Source organism: Leptodactylus fuscus, chromosome 3, assembly GCF_031893055.1.
Source record: "Leptodactylus fuscus isolate aLepFus1 chromosome 3, aLepFus1.hap2, whole genome shotgun sequence".
NCBI lineage: Eukaryota > Metazoa > Chordata > Amphibia > Anura > Leptodactylidae > Leptodactylus > Leptodactylus fuscus.
The window spans coordinates 227,476,572-227,493,366 of NC_134267.1; the positions used below are offsets into that span (position 1 = coordinate 227,476,572).

General features: G+C 46.4%; 2 protein-coding genes across 2 annotated transcripts in view; one reads left to right on the top strand and one right to left on the bottom strand.

Moving 5' to 3' along the window:
- Window positions 1–2,474: 2,474 nt before the first annotated feature.
- The window catches only part of LOC142198286 (cytochrome P450 2C5-like), a 29,825-nt gene continuing 15,504 nt past the window's right edge, over window positions 2,475–16,795 (bottom strand). The window contains exons 5-10 of the mRNA XM_075269254.1: window positions 12,698–12,858; window positions 9,960–10,136; window positions 8,911–9,052; window positions 5,078–5,262; window positions 3,840–3,981; window positions 2,475–2,713 (exon numbers count right to left, since the gene is read on the bottom strand). Coding sequence (XP_075125355.1) covers window positions 2,529–2,713; window positions 3,840–3,981; window positions 5,078–5,262; window positions 8,911–9,052; window positions 9,960–10,136; window positions 12,698–12,858 — 992 coding nt within the window. The 3' untranslated portion in view covers window positions 2,475–2,528. The remainder of the gene's footprint in view (window positions 2,714–3,839; window positions 3,982–5,077; window positions 5,263–8,910; window positions 9,053–9,959; window positions 10,137–12,697; window positions 12,859–16,795) is intronic.
- LOC142198299 (cytochrome P450 2K1-like) overlaps window positions 5,102–16,795 on the top strand; it is a 49,364-nt gene continuing 37,670 nt past the window's right edge. Inside the window, exon 1 of the mRNA XM_075269270.1 lies at window positions 5,102–5,139. Coding sequence (XP_075125371.1) covers window positions 5,123–5,139 — 17 coding nt within the window. The 5' untranslated portion in view covers window positions 5,102–5,122. The remainder of the gene's footprint in view (window positions 5,140–16,795) is intronic.

Below are 16,795 nucleotides of genomic sequence, written 5' to 3' on the forward strand. Positions count from 1 at the left end.
TGGAAGAGCAGGAAACCCTAGTCTACCTGCCTTGTCGTGCTCTCATTATCTCTAAATATTTACCAAGACCCAAAACATAACATTTACAACCAAGTTCCCTTCTCTGAGGGTAAGTTCATGCAGAGTTTTTTGGTCATGGTTTTGAGGCCATAATCGCCTCAAAACCCTGTCCAAAAAAATGGCTCCCATTGAAATCAATGGGAGCCGCTCGGGTCTTTTTTCCGGGAGCCGTTTCTTCCGGCTCCCGGAAAAAAGCAGCAAGATGCTCATTCTTCAGGCCAAGTCGCCTCGCCATTCGGCCTGAAGAGACTCCCTCCTATGGGCTAGTCCAATTCATTGGGCCTAATCCATAGCGGAGTGTGCGGCTGGATGCCGATGGCACTGCACTGGATTCCAGTCGCGACTACCCGGCTTTTGGACCGGCACCTGAGACGGCCAAAAATCGCTGTGTGGACTTACCCTCATGGACTTCCTCTCCCATACATAAAATGTAGATGAATACCCCTCTATTAAATAAATGTAGACTACAAAGGACCTGTCATCAAAGTCTATAGAGCCCAATGACTAAAGGGCTTATAACTTGGGAACTGATCTGGATAAACAAAATACAAAAATACGCAGGGTGACGGCTCCTATCAGATGATGTATGTCATTGGGCTTTGCATATATGGTAATAGGTCCTCTTTAAAGACCACAATCCCTAACTTTGTACGTAGATAAAAGCCCCCTCCCCCACATATCATGTACATTAAAGCCCACTTCCCCACACATGTACATGAGATCCCCCTTCATTACACATAGCATAGCCATCAAAGTCCCCTCTCCTCACACATCGTGTAGTGCAGTGTCCATGACTAATGGGCAAGTATGCAAGTCTCCATGTCCTTTCTTTGTTTTTAACCTTATTCAATGTACTTGCACTGTTTCATTGTTCTTTACCATTTTACTGGCACACGCTGTGATTAACAATCTGTGACATTAATCTTAGGCTAATCCACCTGGGGCTTGGGCGAGAGCAAAGTCCACCAAAGCCTTTGGATTGTTCTAAAGAATGTTTGATCAGTTATTCCGAGGAGAGGGGTCTGTGAGGAGAAGGAACAGATGTAACGTGATGGTGGATGGACACAGAAATGACAACTGGGTTAGGACTTTCATTTATTTTACTGGTGATTGAAAACAAAAAACAAGATGGGGTATTAAACATATAGTATTCCACCTGTGGTCTTCAGCCACCTGTCCTTTGCCACAAACGGAGTTTGTTCTGCTCCTAATGTGACTGTTGCAGGTTCGCAGTCATTGCCATTTGCCTACCAGGATGCAGATGTATACCCCTTCTGACTCTGGCACCCAGAGAAGCCAAGTAGCGTGCCTGTGCTCATTCACACTCAATCTGGATTCCCAACCTCTACGCAGTATTCTGTCCAGTCTGTGTGTCAAATGCCCACCAACCAACGTCACTGCCTCTCCTGGATTCCCACACTTGGTGGACTGGCCAGATCTGCAGGACCAGCATCCCTGGGAGACCATGCACACAGACGTATGGGCCTCACAGCCCTTGTCTATGCCCCTAAGCTTTTGGCTGGGCCTAGCAGTTGATGCAACTTAGAGTGCTGCATTTGACATCGGAGTTGTCCATTAGTCTTCATGACGTTGGTTTTCAAGGCAAGATTATAATCTGGGAGACGTCACCTTCCACCACTTTCCACTATCCTCTGTGATATCAGAGTTGGGAAACTGAGCAAACTTCCAAAAGTAAAAATTTTAATACCCCATATTTCATTACTTATAACTAAAGGAAGTGTTCTCCAAGCTTTCTGTGATGTCTGCCAGTGTTATTACTGTGTTCAGGCTCCATAGACAAAAATTCCATTGTGATTTTGACCTGCTTCCACAAAGTCTATGATATCGTTATTGGGGAGGTGGTCACCATCAATTTTTCAGTCAAGGGCCTCCACCCATCTTGATCCAACTTGTTATGGATGGGCAAACTTTGACAGATTTGTCTTGCAAATACTCATCAGGATCACCCACAAGTTTAGGTTTGGCCTTAACTGGAAGCACCATTATTATCCCCTTCGGGTATCTACAGACCCCGGAGTATAAAAAGTGAAGGCTCAGGGAAAGTGTGGAAAGATAACAGCTCATACTCATTTCTTCACCGATCCTGGTCTCTGCTTCAGTGTCTTCAACTTTAGCAGAGGCATCAAGACATTAACATGCCTCGTGTTACTGAGGCCCAGTCACCAGCCTCACCCATGACTTGGGGCCCCTGATGTCACCGAGGAGGTCGGAAAATGGAGGAAAGACTGTATGCTTCCCCAGAGAGGTAAGAAATGGTGATCATGAGCTATCTTATTTTTACACACTTCCCTTGTGCCTCCAATTACTACATTTGAGGGTCCAAATAGATCCCAGACTATAACAACAATTCTGGGATGGTAAACCTCAACAATCTCATATTCAACCAGTCCCAAAAGGTTTGAAAACTTGAAACAAACTTGGCACATTACGATCCGGTTTACTCATTCCTAGTCATTATGGCGCTGGACAGCACACATTTTATGGGTCATGGGAGCATTGGTGAACCCAAAAACAGGGGTAATGTCCACCATAGTACCCGGAGGAGCCTGGAAAGTGAAGTTCTGCAACAGTCTTGTGAAAAAGAGAAACAGTTCGGCTTTAGCCAGGATCTCTCCAGTACATCGCCTCTTACCTAGAAGGAAAAATTGCTCAGTTAGTTTGTGGTATTTTGTGTACTTGAGTGAAGATGGCCACACATGGGTCAATTTATCATTGCTGATCCAGTGACGCAACAACATTGGAATACCTTCTCCAATTCCCATCTGTTGGAGTCTATCTTATTGCACCAAGTTACAAGCTTGTATGTCTCTCAGTCTCTGTTCACTGACTTAACACTTATATTTCCACATTCCTCATTCTCCTGGACGGCTCCAATAGAAAACATATAAGAGTGAACAGACTTCAATCGCCAGGAGCGAGAAGAGTTGAGTATTTGCCAAGTGTGGTCTGGGGACTATATTGGTTTAGAGGGTTCGGTTTTGAATCAGTATTGAATTATGGTATTAGTATTAGTTTGGGTGGTCTCGGGTCTCTATTAGTTTATTAGCTGTGGGATCAGAATTTATTTAGGGGATGTATTAGAATAGGGGGGGGGTCTGCATTTTTTCAGAGCATCAAGACAACAGAGGAACCACAGATACGTAGGTGTGGTGCTACGAAGTAGAGTTCATCAACTCATTGTACACTCAAAAAAAAACAAAAACAAGTCACACTATGTTTTAGTCTGGATATTCAATTTCTATTTATTTGCTCAACTGAGTTAAATGTAGAAGGACCATCCCCCGAATGTACATTAGTTCAAGGGAAATTTCAGATCATAAATGCAAACTTTCATTTATAAAAGTGCAAGGGAATTGCGTGTTGAACTGGGGCTGCTGCTGAAACCAGGGAGGAAGGGAAAGACAGAGACAGTGAGTCCTAACCTAGCCTTGTCCCTACCTACTTACCACAAATATCCTAATGGCAAGGACAACTGGTGACAGTCCCTTTGTTAGGACTGTGCGGCAGGTATTAGGGTCGCAGCCTGTTCCACTGTTTCTGCCCAGTCCAGCATGACTGGGGTTAATTCCCTTCCAACTGATGGGCGTGGTCGGTCTGCTGACTGACAGTGGTGTGGACACCTGGATTGGGCACCTGGGCTGGTTGTTCAGGCCCGCCTTCCCTCCATTTAAGGAGGCAGGTTGGGCAACCTGGTGCTTTAGTCTCAATTTCATTTTGTGTACGTCAGTGGAATTATACACACACGCATGCTACTATACCTGCAGAAAACGGCAGAAATCCTTCATTTTTCACAAACTGTCCTTGAGAATTGAGAAAATGTTCTGGATAAAATTCATCTGGTCTTTCAAAGTAATTTTTATCCTTTAGTACAGAAGTCAGTAATGGAAGAACATGGGTCCCCTGGATATACAGAGGAGAGGGATACATGAGATATATGGCACTTTCAGGGAGGATCTATTACATTGCCTATACATCTACTATCTACTGTGTGATGTCATTTTAATACAAATTTTGGAAAACGGAATTCATGGTTTAGAGCGAAATTTACCAAATAACTCATGGCAGAATGTGGAGCCCATCAGCAATGTACTGAGGCCGGTTCAAAGCTGCGTTGGTAATCTGATCAGAGTACCGAATGCATTGACAAGCGGTGAGCAAAGAAAGCACAGCTTATAACAGGTTATGGACTCTAGATTTTAAGGACGCGTTGATCCAGGGTTTTTATACTGACTGCCAGATTTGGAGTCAGGAAGGAATTTTTTCTCCTGAAATGGGGCAATTGGCATGAGCCTCATTGGGTTTTTTGCCTTCCCCTGAATCAACACTGTAGGGGACTGTGGGGTTATAGGTTGGACTTGATGGACTAATGTCTTTATACAACCTTATCTACTATGTAACTATGTATATGACCCCATAGACTATAATGGGGACCGAGTGTTTTCCGCACAGTGTCCGCACGGAACATGCAGAGAGAAAAGTAGTTCATGACCTACTTTCCTCTCCGCATGACGGACCCCATTATAATCTATGGGGTCCATGTGCTTTCATTGCTCACCACTTGTCGATGCGTTTGGTATTCCATTCAGGGGATTCCATTGGGGACTTCATAAATAGAATACTGACCGCAGATGTGAACCAGGCCTGAGTTACAGATTATTGTAGCACATATTGCATGGGAGATATTGAGGCATTGCTTACATTGTTCCGCTAAACTACTAAGAACACCATAGATCAGCTAGATTCTTCGTGGGTACCTCGAACCAAATATTTAATTTACCTGCAGCACCTCCATAGGGGAAGTAAAGTATTACACTTTTTTCATTAAAATCAATTAGCTGGGTCCTCCAGAGCAAGAAACATTGTTCAGCTGCTTGTCCCCAATGGGAGGAACCCTCTATTAACTGTCCTTTTCCATATGGTCCCTTAGCAAAATTTATTTTCTAAACCAGACCATGCCATGTAATGTTTCAACTACTATATGACATTTCTCTCTTACTTTTGGCAGGAAGAAGCCTCTGAACATCACGTCTTGAGTTGTAGCATGTGGAGCAATGGCAGGTATAATATTCCCAAACCTCTGAATCTCATGTATGACGGCATCTGTGTAGGGCATTTGCTTACAATGTTCTACCTGGGGCTGACGGAGCCCAATTACTTGATCAATTTCCTTTTGAACCTTTTCTGATAAAACATACATATGGTCATTCATATAAGATTACATATGATCATCTATATACTAATAATACATATGAGCTATATAGCAATACATATGATCATCTATATAACTGTAACTGTTCTTCCCCACTCCAGTCTATTATAATAATCCCTAGCCCTTTAGTACTGGACCTAGTAATGTATATAGGAAGCAGTGACTTGATACAGTATTGAGGTGACATATGGCTGCAATATAAATATTGGGCAACGGAGTGCAGGTTTATGTGGCTAGATAGCTATAGGTGGACATACGACTGCATTCAAAGGATGCATGATATTATTGTTCTACTCAATGTTACACAGCACTGTATCGGGGAGCGTTATGACTCTTTATATTGCCAGGTAACAAAGGTTGTGGCTACGACCAACTGACCTCTAAAATGACGGGATAGCATATATAACTAGAGATGAGCGAACACTAAAATGTTCGAGGTTCGAAATTCGATTCGAACAGCCGCTCACTGTTCGAGTGTTCGAATGGGTTTCGAACCCCATTATAGTCTATGGGGAACATAAACTCGTTAAGGGGGAAACCCAAATTCGTGTCTGGAGGGTCACCAAGTCCACTATGACACCCCAGGAAATGATACCAACACCCTGGAATGACACTGGGACAGCAGGGGAAGCATGTCTGGGGGCATAAAAGTCACTTTATTTCATGGAAATCCCTGTCAGTTTGCGATTTTCGCAAGCTAACTTTTCCCCATAGAAATGCATTGGCCAGTGCTGATTGGCCAGAGTACGGAACTCGACCAATCAGCGCTGGCTCTGCTGGAGGAGGCGGAGTCTAAGATCGCTCCACACCAGTCTCCATTCAGGTCCGACCTTAGACTCCGCCTCCTCCGGCAGAGCCAGCGCTGATTGGCCGAAGGCTGGCCAATGCATTCCTATGCGAATGCAGACTTAGCAGTGCTGAGTCAGTTTTGCTCAACTACACATCTGATGCACACTCGGCACTGCTACATCAGATGTAGCAATCTGATGTAGCAGAGCCGAGGGTGCACTAGAACCCCTGTGCAAACTCAGTTCACGCTAATAGAATGCATTGGCCAGCGCTGATTGGCCAATGCATTCTATTAGCCCGATGAAGTAGAGCTGAATGTGTGTGCTAAGCACACACATTCAGCACTGCTTCATCATGCCAATACAATGCATTAGCCAGTGCTGATTGGCCAGAGTACGGAATTCGGCCAATCAGCGCTGGCCAATGCATTCTATTAGCCCGATGAAGTAGAGCTGAATGTGTGTGCTAAGCACACACATTCAGCACTGCTTCATCACGCCAATACAATGCATTAGCCAGTGCTGATTGGCCAGAGTACGGAATTCGGCCAATCAGTGCTGGCTCTGCTGGAGGAGGCGGAGTCTAAGGTCGGACCTGAATGGAGACTGGTGTGGAGCGATCTTAGACTCCGCCTCCTCCAGCAGAGCCAGCGCTGATTGGCCGAATTCCGTACTCTGGCCAATCAGCGCTGGCCAATGCATTCTATTAGCCCGATGAAGTAGAGCTGAATGTGTGTGCTAAGCACACACATTCAGCACTGCTTCATCACGCCAATACAATGCATTAGCCAGTGCTGATTGGCCAGAGTACGGAATTCGGCCAATCAGCGCTGGCTCTGCTGGAGGAGGCGGAGTCTAAGGTCGGACCTGAATGGAGACTGGTGTGGAGCGATCTTAGACTCCGCCTCCTCCAGCAGAGCCAGCGCTGATTGGCCGAATTCCGTACTCTGGCCAATCAGCACTGGCTAATGCATTGTATTGGCGTGATGAAGCAGTGCTGAATGTGTGTTCTTAGCACACACATTCAGCTCTACTTCATCGGGCTAATAGAATGCATTGGCCAGCGCTGATTGGCCGAATTCCGTACTCTGGCCAATCAGTGCTGGCCAATGCATTCTATTAGCTTGATGAAGCAGAGTGTGCACAAGGGTTCAAGCGCACCCTCGGCTCTGATGTAGCAGAGCCGAGGCTGCACAAGGGTTCAAGCGCACCCTCGGCTCTGATGTAGGAGAGCCGAGGGTGCACTTGAACCCTTGTGCACCCTCAGCTCTGCTACATCAGAGCCGAGGGTGCGCTTGAACCCTTGTGCACACTCTGCTTCATCAAGCTAATAGAATGCATTGGCCAGCGCTGATTGGCCAGAGTACGGAACTCGACCAATCAGCGCTGGCTCTGCTGGAGGAGGCGGAGTCTAAGATCGCTCCACACCAGTCTCCATTCAGGTCCGACCTTAGACTCCGCCTCCTCCAGCAGAGCCAGCGCTGATTGGCCGAATTCCGTACTCTGGCCAATCAGCACTGGCTAATGCATTGTATTGGCGTGATGAAGCAGTGCTGAATGTGTGTGCTTAGCACACACATTCAGCTCTACTTCATCGGGCTAATAGAATGCATTGGCCAATCAGCGCTGGCCAATGCATTCTATTAGCGTGAACTGAGTTTGCACAGGGGTTCTAGTGCACCCTCGGCTCTGCTACATCAGATTGCTACATCTGATGTAGCAGTGCCGAGTGTGCATCAGATGTGTAGTTGAGCAAAACTGACTCAGCACTGCTAAGCACACACATTCAGCACTAGGAATAGGAATGCATTGGCCAGCCTTCGGCCAATCAGCGCTGGCTCTGCCGGAGGAGGCGGAGTCTAAGGTCGGACCTGAATGGAGACTGGTGTGGAGCGATCTTAGACTCCGCCTCCTCCAGCAGAGCCAGCGCTGATTGGTCGAGTTCCGTACTCTGGCCAATCAGCGCTGGCCAATGCATTCTATTAGCCCGATGAAGTAGAGCTGAATGTGTGTGCTTAGCACACACATTCAGCTCTACTTCATCAGGCTAATAGAATACATTGGCCAATCAGCGCTGGCCAATGCATTCTATTAGCTTGATGAAGCAGAGTGTGCACAAGGGTTCAAGTGCACCCTCGGCTCTCCTACATCAGAGCCGAGGGTGCGCTTGAACCCTTGTGCACACTCTGCTTCATCAAGCTAATAGAATGCATTGGCCAGCACTGATTGGCCAGAGTACGGAATTCGGCCAATCAGCGCTGGCCAATGCATCCCTATGGGAAAAAGTTTATCTCACAAAAATCACAATTACACACCCGATAGAGCCCCAAAAAGTTATTTTTAATAACATTCCCCCCTAAATAAAGGTTATCCCTAGCTATCCCTGCCTGTACAGCTATCCCTGTCTCATAGTCACAAAGTTCACATTCTCATATGACCCGGATTTGAAATCCACTATTCGTCTAAAATGGAGGTCACCTGATTTCGGCAGCCAATGACTTTTTCCAATTTTTTTCAATGCCCCCGGTGTCGTAGTTCCTGTCCCACCTCCCCTGCGCTGTTATTGGTGCAAAAAAGGCGCCAGGGAAGGTGGGAGGGGAATCGAATTTTGGCGCACTTTACCACGTGGTGTTCGATTCGATTCGAACATGGCGAACACCCTGATATCCGATCGAACATGTGTTCGATAGAACACTGTTCGCTCATCTCTATATATAACGTATGGTCAATGGAGTCAGTGGGTTGACCACTACTACTATAGGGCCATCGCCCCTTTGGACACTCCATGAGAAAAGTATCGAACATAAACCCAGCTCTCTAAAGCTTCCTAACCTTGGATCTCTGGGTATTTCATCATTAGCAGGAGAGCCCATCTCAAAGTCGTAGACGTCGTCTCCAACCCAGCAACAAATAAATTAGACACAAGCATGGTTAAGTTGTCATTGTGAAAGTATTGCTTTGATTCTGGATTTTTCTGGAATGTAAACGAAGACAAGTAGTAAAGTTTAACTTGACACAACATAAAGTTGTAACGGCTGCAGCAAACTTTAACTTAACAGTTTTTACTTGATTTTGGTGTACGTGATACTGTAGCCGGTGTCACATTTATGTTAACCCTTGATACATTTGTATTGACTTACGCAATAAGGACCATAGTTTCTGTAATACAGTTTTGCCTATGTAGTGACATAGTTTGTAGATATTTGTCTAAATCTACCAGACATCTATCTCCAAGGAGAGGCGCTAATGAAGCATGGACTCTGAGAATTGGTAACTTTTTTGTGTAATGATACACAAGGGATAGAGATGAGCGAGTAGTACTCCATCGAGTAGGTATTTGATCGAATACTATGGTATTCGAAATACTCGTACTCGATCGAGTACCACTCACTATTCGAATGGAAAAGTTCGATGCAGAACCAGCATTGATTGGCCAAATGCTATACAGTCGGCCAATCAACGCTGGTTCTTCTCCTACCTTTAGAAGTCTTCTCCATGCAGCGTCCCCGCTGCATCTTCCGGGTCTGAATTCACTCTGCCAGGCATCGCTTGTAGTGCGGACGTGCGCAGTTGGCTCTGCCCAGGCCCGATGCCTGGCAGAGTGAATTCAGAGACGGAAGACGCCGCGGGGAAGCTGCACGGAGAAGACTTCTCGGAGGATCCAGCCCGACCCTCACTCGTGGACTTGGTAAGTGTAATTTGATCGAACGTTGCCTACCCCTGAAACGAGCATTTTCCCCCCATAGACTATAATGGGGTTCGATATTCGATTTGAGTAGTCGAATATTGAGGGGCTACTCAAAACGAATATCGAATCTCGAACATTTTACTGTTCGCTCATCTCTAATTACAACACATCTCATATAAAAATTCTAGGTTACCTCCAGTTGCTTTATCAGAAAAGCATCAATGAAGTTCTCAGGATTATTGATGTCCAGACGACTTTTGTTCTTGGTGAATGTCTCAGTTATAAAGTATTTTAACGCCGAATTGTTTTTGAAGACTGTCCTATGTACACCCGGTAACCAGCGAATGAGTTTCGGATATGTGTTGTACAACTTGTAGAGATAAAATACACATGGAATTAATCACAACAACGACTAATATCAAGAGTGGAGATGAGCGGACAAGGTCTTCATTATGTCATTGCCGATCTTTTATCGACATGTAGTTTGTAAGTTCTAAGTTTTAATTTCTTAAGATATCTTGAGATGGCAGAACTGGACTTCACTTATACCATTTCCCTTTCCTGGGTAATAACAGAATCTCCTGCCATGTTCAGCACGAGATGGTCGAATTATGCAGGTGTAAGCAAAAAAATATGAAGAATGTATCAGAAGACTAGAGTGCAAGAAAATAGGAAGACACCAAATGCTGATTGAAACAGGTTGGGTTATTATAACACATAAAAGAGGCAAAAATGTAAACTTATGTGTGGGTATACAATCATGTCCAACAGTACAAAACTACCACACAATTGATTAATAAAACATAATAAATTTTATTAATACCTACTAAAACAGTAGAATCACATGACAGTCCCCTGACGAAGCCTGCCTATGCGCAGGTGAAACGCGCGTTGGGCGTTTCCTTTCTTGTTGGTAGGTAAGATGGCAACATTGTATTGTTATACCACCTAGGAGAGATACTGGGTTCCTGGCTTTTTCACACTGCTGTTTATGGTTAGGTGCATCCTGCACCATACATTATTATATATTGTTGTTCTTATCCAGGACCATTCCTACTTCATGTAATTGTTATTGGCCATCTGTTTTCTACCTACTACTGGCTAGTTGGTACTGTGTAGTTTTGTCTACCCCCACTTGCTTATAGCAATTGTATTATGTAATTGTCTCTCATATATGTCATGTGATTCTACTGTTTTAGTAGGTATTAATAAAATTTATTATGTTTTATTAATCAATTGTGTGGTAGTTTTGTACTGTTGGACAAGGTTGGGTTATTAGTCAGCTGGAGGAACAATCTTCTTATAGATCAATCCCTAAATGGTAACTAACACCAGACAATGCTGATCCTTACTGACTCTAAGGCTATCCCTAGTGCAAATACTAATCTGCAATACTGACCCTACCAATAACAAGAGAAGAGTACTAGGACCTAGAGACAAAAACTAAAGTAATAAGAAAAGGAACCGAATCTTACAAATCACTGTAGATAAACAGAACTAAGAACACTGCTTAGACAGGAACAAAGAACTGAAAATAGAAAGAAAATTAATGGGTTAAATATAGAGATGAGCGAACACTGTTCGGATCAGCCGATCCGAACAGCACGCTCCCATAGAAATAAATGAAAGCACCTGTGACGCTGACTTTGCCGGTGGCCACCGGCGTCACAGGTGCTTCCATTCATTTCTATGGGAGCGTGCTGTTCGGATCGGCTGATCCGAACAGTGTTCGTTCATCTCTATCGCCAGCAAGAAACTTCAAGAAAGCCAGATGTTTGAAAAGAGAGCTAGCCATTCAAGCAAGTCTCTGCAAAGGAGTCAAGATAGGAGAACCTTGCGGGATTTGTTTCAAAAATACATGCAAGGTTCTCTTGCCAGTTTAATTTCGGACCAACTTGCTTGGTCCAAATAAAACTTGCTTCTATTATCCTCCAGGGTATTTTCCCACCATGGAGTTTAACCCTTAAGTACTATCATGGTATCTATCATACAGATATGTGTATGGTAGTGGTGTATGATAGACACCATGATAGTACTTAAGGGTTAATATGCAGAGGTCTGGGGAAGGTTTGGTAAAATAAAAAGAACACTGATACACACCTTCCCTCTCACCTTTCTTGGGCTCCCTTGTGGTGTCTGGTTTAGGGCAAGTTCACATGGGGTGTTTTGGTCCAGAACAAAAACTGGGTAGGCGCGACTGAAAGTCAGTGCACTGCACTGGCATCCAGCCACGCACTCCGCTCTGGATTAGGCCCAATGACCGGGCCTAGTCGGGAGAAGGAAGAGTCTTCAGGCCGAATAGCGAGGCGAATCCTCCTGAAGAATGAGCATCTTGCTTCTTTTTCCAGGAGCGGGAAGAAACGGCTCCCGGAAAAAAGAACTGGCCAGCTTCCATTGATTTCAATGGGAGCCGTCTTTTTGGTCAGGATTTTGAGGCGGATACGGCCTCAAAATCCTGACCAAAAAATTGTGTGTGAACTTACCCTAACTTTTCCTGGTGGCTGGAAGAGGCCAAAAGAGGACACATGGGAACATGCACCAGACACCACAAGGGAGCCCAGGAGAGGTCAGTATCATTATATTATTCCAAACCTTCTCTGTGCCTCCGATGATTTCACTCCAGAGTCTGAAGAGACCACTGAGTATAATGGTTGTTCATGAGTAGCGCACCCAAAAATCTCAGGTTGGGGTTGGAAAACGTGTAACAAACCCAACTCATTACAAGCATTGTATTCTTTTTAGACTTTGAGAACACTTTGTGGACTGTCGGGAGTGGTAAGTGCGTGTGGGTGAGGGTCATATTTTGTAGCTCTTGACAAACAGGACAAACATAGCACAGGACAAAATACATTGGTCACCACTCATGAACGGAATTCACTTTTGATGACGGTCTTGACAGATCAGAATGTGTCTCACCAGTGTAGAACTTACCAGGATCATTGGGCTCCCCAGCAGCTTAAAATTTTCTTCCACTAAACTCATGAGTTTAAGTAATTCAGGATCTCCATACTCGTATCTGTGGCCAAGTAATATAGAGACAATGATATTGGCCACAGCAGTGTTAATGATGTCAGTGTTCTCAAATGGTTGTCCTGGAAGAAAAAAGTGGACTTTGGTATAATACTGTCCAGACACTATGATATACCAACATTGCCTCTAGTAGACAATATCTAGAGATGAGCGAACACTAAAATGTTCGAGGTTCGAAATTCGATTCGAACAGCCGCTCAATGTTCGTGTGTTCGAACGGGTTTCGAACCCCATTATAGTCTATGGGGAACAGATACTCGTTAAGGGGGAAACCCAAATCCGTGTCTGGAGGGTCACCAAGTCCACTATGACACCCCAGGAAATGATGCCAACACCTCTGGAATGACACTGGGACAGCAGGGGAAGCATGTCTGGGGGCATCTAACACACCAAAGACCCTCTATTACCCCAACATCACAGCCTAACAACTACACACTTTACACACTCAATACCACCTCTCTGACAGTAGGAAAACACCTTGAAACATGTGTATTTGGCACTTGCAGTGAGGAGAGCTTGTCACCAGCAGTGAATTTGGCCCTTGTAGTAAGTTGAGGTTGGCACCAACATTTGTTTTGAAAATCAGGGTGGATTGAGCCTCTAACCAGCAGAGTTTGGGCAAATTCATGGTGGAGGGAGCCTCTAAACACCCCAGTTTGGGCAAATTCATGGTGGAGGGAGCCTCTAAAAACCCCAGTTTGGACCAATTCATGGTGGAGGGAGCCTCTAACCAGCCCAGTTTGGGCAAATTCATGGTGGAGGGAGCCTCTAACCAGCCCAGTTTGGACCAATTAATGGTGGAGGGAGCCTCTAACCAGCCCAGTTTGGACCAATTAATGGTGGAGGGAGCCTCTAACCAGCCCAGTTTGGACCAATTAATGGTGGAGGGAGCCTCTAACCAGCCCAGTTTGGACCAATTAATGGTGGAGGGAGCCTCTAACCACCCCAGTTTGGACCAATTCATGGTGGAGGGAGCCTCTAAACAGCCAAGTTTGGACCAATTCATGGTGGAGGGAGCCTCTAAAAACCCCAGTTTGGACCAATTCATGGTGGAGGGAGCCTCTAACCAGCCCAGTTTGGGCAAATTCATGGTGGAGGGAGCCTCTAAACAGCCAAGTTTTGGGAAATTCATGGTGGAGGGAGCCTCTAACCAGCCCAGTTTGGACCAATTAATGGTGGAGGGAGCCTCTAAACAGCCCAGTTTGGACCAATTCATGGTGGAGGGAGCCTCTAAACAGCCCAGTTTGGGCAAATTCATGGTGGAGGGAGCCTCTAAACAGCCCAGTTTGGGCAAATTCATGGTGGAGGGAGCCTCTAACCAGCCCAGTTTGGACCAATTAATGGTGGAGGGAGCCGCTAAACAGCCCAGTTTGGGCAAATTCATGGTGGAGGGAGCCTCTAAACAGCCCAGTTTGGACCAATTCATGGTGGAGGGAGCCTCTAAAAAACCCAGTTTGGACCAATTCATGGTGGAGGGAGCCTCTAACCAGCCCAGTTTGGACCAATTAATGGTGGAGGGAGCCTCTAAACAGCCAAGTTTGGACCAATTCATGGTGGAGGGAGCCTCTAAAAACCCCAGTTTGGACCAATTCATGGTGGAGGGAGCCTCTAAAAACCCCAGTTTGGACCAATTCATGGTGGAGGGAGCCTCTAACCAGCCCAGTTTGGACCAATTAATGGTGGAGGGAGCCTCTAACCAGCCCAGTTTGGACCAATTAATGGTGGAGGGAGCCTCTAACCACCCCAGTTTGGACCAATTCATGGTGGAGGGAGCCTCTAAACAGCCCAGTTTGGACCAATTCATGGTGGAGGGAGCCTCTAAAAACCCCAGTTTGGACCAATTCATGGTGGAGGGAGCCTCTAACCAGCCCAGTTTGGGCAAATTCATGGTGGAGGGAGCCTCTAAACAGCCCAGTTTGGGCAAATTCATGGTGGAGGGAGCCTCTAAACAGCCCAGTTTGGGCAAATTCATGGTGGAGGGAGCCTCTAAACAGCCCAGTTTGGGCAAATTCATGGTGGAGGGAGCCTCTAACCAGCCCAGTTTGGACCAATTAATGGTGGAGGGAGCCGCTAAACAGCCCAGTTTGGGCAAATTCATGGTGGAGGGAGCCTCTAAACAGCCCAGTTTGGACCAATTCATGGTGGAGGGAGCCTCTAAAAAACCCAGTTTGGACCAATTCATGGTGGAGGGAGCCTCTAAACAGCCCAGTTTGGGCAAATTCATGGTGGAGGGAGCCTCTAACCAGCCCAGTTTGGACCAATTAATGGTGGAGGGAGCCTCTAAACAGCCAAGTTTTGGGAAATTCATGGTGGAGGGAGCCTCTAACCAGCCCAGTTTGGACCAATTAATGGTGGAGGGAGCCTCTAAACAGCCCAGTTTGGACCAATTCATGGTGGAGGGAGCCTCTAACCAGCAGAGTTGTGGGAAAGCAGGGTGGAGGGAGCCTCTAACCAGCAGAGTTGGTGGAAATCAGGGTGGAGGGAGCCTCTAACCAGCAGAGTTGGGGGAAATCATGTTGGAGGGAGCCTAGTATTAGCAGAATTGTGCAACGCTTATGGTGGATGAGTATGAGGATGCGGAGGAATTGGAGAGGTTGAGTACAGACATGGAGTTTCATGTTGGGGTGCTTTACACAGGTGGGCACAAAAATGAAGGCTCTATCCAGTGGTGGTTCATTTTTATCAAAGTGAGCCGGTCGGCACTCTCAGCTGACAGACGGGTGCGCTTGTCAGTGATGATGCCACCGGCTGCACTGAACACCCTCTCAGATAGGACGCTGGCGGCAGGACAGGACAGCACCTCCAAGGCATATAGGGCAAGTTCAAGCCACAGGTCCAACTTCGACACCCAATACGTGTAGGGCGCAGAGAGGTCGGAGAGGACAGGGCTGTGGTCGGAAAGGTATTCCCGCAACATGCGCCTATACTTCTCACGCCTGGTGACACTAGGACCCTCCGTGGCGGCACTTTGGCGAGGGGGTGCCATCAAGGTGTCCCAGACCTTAGACAGTGTGCCCCTCGTTTGTGTGGACCGGTGAGAACTTGGTTGCCTACTGGAGGAACTGCCCTCCCTGCCGCCAACGTCACATGCTGGAAACATCTCCATCATATTCTGCACCAATTGCCTGTGGCAAGCATTGATGCGATTGGCCCTCCCCTCTACCGGAATAAAAGACGAGATGTTGTTTTTATACCGGGGGTCAAGGATAGCAAAGATCCAGTACTGGTTGTCCTCCATGATTTTGACAATACGCTTGTCGGTTGTAAAGCACCCCAACATGAACTCAGCCATGTCTGCCACAGTGTTAGTTGGCATGACTCCTCTGGCCCCACCGGAAAGTTCAATCTCCATTTCCTCCTCATCCTCCATGTCTACCCATCCGCGCTGCAACAATGGGACGATTCGAAGTTGCCCGGAAGCCTCCTGTATCACCATCACATCATCGGACAACTCTTCTTCCTCCTCCTCCTCCTCCTCCTCCTCCTCCATTAAACGCAGTGAAGCGGACAGATGTGTGGACCTACTCTCCAGCTGTGACGGATCGGATGCTATCCCTAACTCCTCTGTGTGATCTGAGTTATCCCTGATGTCAATCAGGGATTCTCTCAGAAAACACAAGAGCGGGATTGTAAGGCTCACCATCGCATCCTCAGAGCTCACCCTCCTTGTGGACTCCTCAAAGACCCGTAGGATGTCACAAAGGTCTCTCATCCATGGCCACTCATGGATGTGAAACTGAGGCAGCTGACTTTGTGGCACCCTAGGGTTTTGTAGCTGGTATTCCATCAAAGGTCTCTGCTGCTCAACCACTCTATTCAACATCTGAAACGTTGAGTTCCAGCGTGTGGGGACGTCGCACAAAAGCCGGTGTTGTGGCACATGCAGGCGTTGCTGGAGAGATTTTAAGCTAGCAGCGGCTACTGTCGACTTGCGAAAGTGGGCGCACATGCGCCGCACTTTCACCAGTAGCTCTGGAACATTGGGGTAGCTCTTTAGGA